The 3,092-nt window shown below is 36.9% G+C and overlaps 1 protein-coding gene across 1 annotated transcript; it reads left to right on the top strand.

Annotated features, from left to right (window-relative positions):
* The first annotated feature begins 182 nt into the window (after nucleotides 1-182).
* On the top strand, nucleotides 183-1,626 carry LOC112558945. The gene is made up of 3 exons (XM_025229716.1): nucleotides 183-324; nucleotides 550-624; nucleotides 976-1,626. The coding sequence occupies exons 1-3, from the start codon at nucleotides 302-304 to the stop codon at nucleotides 1,304-1,306; spliced, it is 429 nt and encodes a 142-aa protein (XP_025085501.1). The 5' UTR covers nucleotides 183-301; the 3' UTR covers nucleotides 1,307-1,626.
* Nucleotides 1,627-3,092: the final 1,466 nt, after the last annotated feature.

Below are 3,092 nucleotides of genomic sequence, written 5' to 3'. Positions count from 1 at the left end.
TTACATTTGTCTTTTAAATATAAAAGAAACTCATAGCTGAAAGGTGAAAAATTAGCTATAAAAATATGAGGTTAAATTAGAGAAACTATACTGTCATTACTTTTTTGAATTAAACAGGCCAAAATCTAATTGAAGGAATGACGGTCAATGTACAGAGTTGACCCGGAAGTGTAGTTTCGTTCGCCAAGAGGAGACGACGCTCTCTGCCAAGACTAATAGTGATTTGTTAATCCCACAAAAACGATAAAATTTAGGGATCTTTGGCAACATAAACTTTCTTGTTTTCATATTGTGCTACATAATGGACGAAGAAACACTAGAAAAGTAAGTTGCTAAACTGGACAGCTTTAGTCTAGAAATACAGGAATGAAAGGCAGGAATGTTTCCTTTGGCTCACCATTATCTCTCGATTTACATGGCTGTAAAAATATTGTTACCAGTCTGAGTTGAAAGTTTTTCTATTCATGCAACTTGATGAATTTTAATGTAACATTTTCCTCGATATGTTTTATGTCGCTCTTGTGGGTAATTTTTACTTTTCTTTCGCAGAATGGCTTTAGCAGAGATCATGAAAGACATCAAACGTGGTGCTGAGCGGGCACAGGAGCACGGTGCTCTCGGATGGTTTGTACTTAACTATCCATGTTTTTGTGTTTCTGGAAACATGTTCCACAGGATAGATGATGAAACGCGTATATCTTATTTACCTGTACCCAAAAAGACGTTTAAAAAGAATGAACAAGAACAAACTTTTTGTGCTGGAAGTCACCTTTGTCCCAGTAGTGTGCTTTGTACAAAGCAGCAGCTACCCACCATTTCTACAGGAAATCGATATTTTTCATGATAAGTCATTAACACAGGTTTGGTTGCTATAATTTGCATGTTTACTTGTGGACAAATTTTGTTCTAAGTGAAATATCAACAGAAAGTAATAATTTAAACATCGCAGTAAAATGCTGTTGTTTTGGTGTGCAGGCAGAAAAGCACAGCACCTCCTCCAAACAAAACGTTCTTGAGAAATATGCTGATGTCCACTCTGACAGACAGGACTCGAAAGATTTCACAGTCTTCTTCTAGACTTCGTGCCATGACTGGTTGTGGTCAACAGTTTAGCAAACAACAGCATACAGATTCAGCTGGGTTGAGCAGTAGTTCTTTTTCTGTTACCCACAGAGCCACTGTGGATCAACCATCTGCTGGACATGCACATCACAGAAAAAGAAAACTAAATTTTTACCATGATAGCAGCAATGCTAACTATAGAAGTCACCAGCATAAAAGTGTAGAGTCTACCTGCAAAGGCTAAGTAATAATGACAATTATGATATCACTAAGGAAGATGAAAGAGAAGCTCATTCAGTAAGTAGTCACAGGCAGAGGCTCTTTTCAGACAGAGGAACATCATGTCGTGAAAGTAAAGAACTAGAGAGGCATGAGTCGGTTTCTAATGCCACCAGAAATAAAATTAGCAGAAACAGCAGTGCAAAAAAGACGAATCTTCTACCATAAAGAATGGTAAGGAACATCCTAGACACAAACTAGATCAAGACAAGAGCAGCAGGAAGAAAAAATGATGAGGAAAAAGTAATAGAAAGATGAAGTGTAAATAAAGATAATGTGCTATAATGGTGTTAAGAGATGTGAACTTTTATTTTCATGGTGTCAGAGAAATTATTTTTTCATTAGCTTTGTGCCTCTTGTGTTTCTCTCTTGTCTTGCACTCTATGACCCTTGAGTGAGTGTGTGTGTGTGTGCATGCGTGCACATACATATGTGCATAAGTAAAAAAAAACTTAAGCTAAAAGCACCTAAGCACAAAACTACCGTGAAAAAAAATGCCATGAAATCCAAAGTGTTTTTATTTTCCAGATCCTTGTGCAATGGTATTTGACGTAACAAAGAATCAAAAGGGGAAGATAAGAGAATGAATAAAGCAAAACTACTTTGACATCACTGTATCATGTCTAGATTTTTGCCTATTTAAAAGGATTCGTATACGACATATTTCAGGGACAGTATACAATACAAAATACATTACATTAAGAGATGAAAAATTTATTTTAAACTAAAATATTACATCTTTAAAACTCTTTCTGTCTATATGCATATAAACTTAGCTTGACATTTTTATTAATATTTTCTCATTTTGTGCATAAAACTAGTTTGGCAGCTTAATATAAAACAAAGGTCATGCTCATTGACATGGCACATACAGCATGTCTTATCTACATTATTAATGAATGTCTTAAAGTATGCAAGAGAATGAGATTTCAAAATAAATGTGTTAGTGTGCATTTGGAATGAACTGATTAACATATAAATTTAACTTTATCTCCCTATGTGTGATATCACAGCTAAATCTGCACTGCTACTGAGGATATAATTCCTTTCTTGCCAGTGACAGTCTATCATCAGGCCTAATGAAAGGGGGGGGGACAGGTGGGTCTGGTATACCCGGGCCTGCGGCTGTGAAGGGGACCTGGCCTTGGTCAGAGGATTTTTTTTTCCTTCTTTTCCTTTACTTTTTCTTTTAAAGAAAGGTTGACAACATTCCTCACTCTATCATCCTTTGCTTAAAACTTCTAATAAAACTATATTCCACTACTTGTTTTAACATGTCTAAAGCCATACCTAAAAAGGATAAGGCTAATTTCAGATCCCCAGTTTTATTTTTGTTATTTTCCAGTCACTCTAGCATCTTTCAAGCTCCTCATAATAGACAGGAATGGACAGCTGTCATGCAAGTGCTCACAAATAAGGTAATAAAGATGAAAGAGTGCCGTAAATGATCCGCAACGGGCAGACCGGACCCTCATGGGAGGCTATGTGATGGTGCATGAAAATGACTACAAGATGATTACCTCCCATGACTCGAAACAAGTGGTCAACGGCAAGGTGTTACCGGTTGTGTGTACAGAACGACATATTATCTTGGTGATCCTTTAGGCTATTTGTACATTATTAACTTCAGAGACATCTGCCTGTTTTCAGAATTTAATAACATCCCACTCGGCAGCTAAAGTGAACAGCGGCAGGGTAAAGGACTGCTGTACCTGTGGAACCGAGAACTGTCAGCCGACAAAACAAATATT

This window comes from Pomacea canaliculata, linkage group LG3 (assembly GCF_003073045.1).
Source record: "Pomacea canaliculata isolate SZHN2017 linkage group LG3, ASM307304v1, whole genome shotgun sequence".
Classification (NCBI taxonomy): domain Eukaryota; kingdom Metazoa; phylum Mollusca; class Gastropoda; order Architaenioglossa; family Ampullariidae; genus Pomacea; species Pomacea canaliculata.
This window is presented reverse-complemented; position numbering and strand designations above follow the sequence as displayed.

What these genes read in the sequence shown, in the direction of transcription:
- LOC112558945 (XM_025229716.1), top strand. Translation starts at nt 302, where the DNA reads ATGGACGAAGAAACACTAGAAAA. An exon ending in GACGAAGAAACACTAGAAAA is followed by an intron (nt 325 to 549) that starts GTAAGTTGCTAA and finishes TTTCTTTCGCAG; the next exon opens with AATGGCTTTAGCAGAGATCA. An exon ending in GAGCACGGTGCTCTCGGATG is followed by an intron (nt 625 to 975) that starts GTTTGTACTTAA and finishes TTTGGTGTGCAG; the next exon opens with GCAGAAAAGCACAGCACCTC.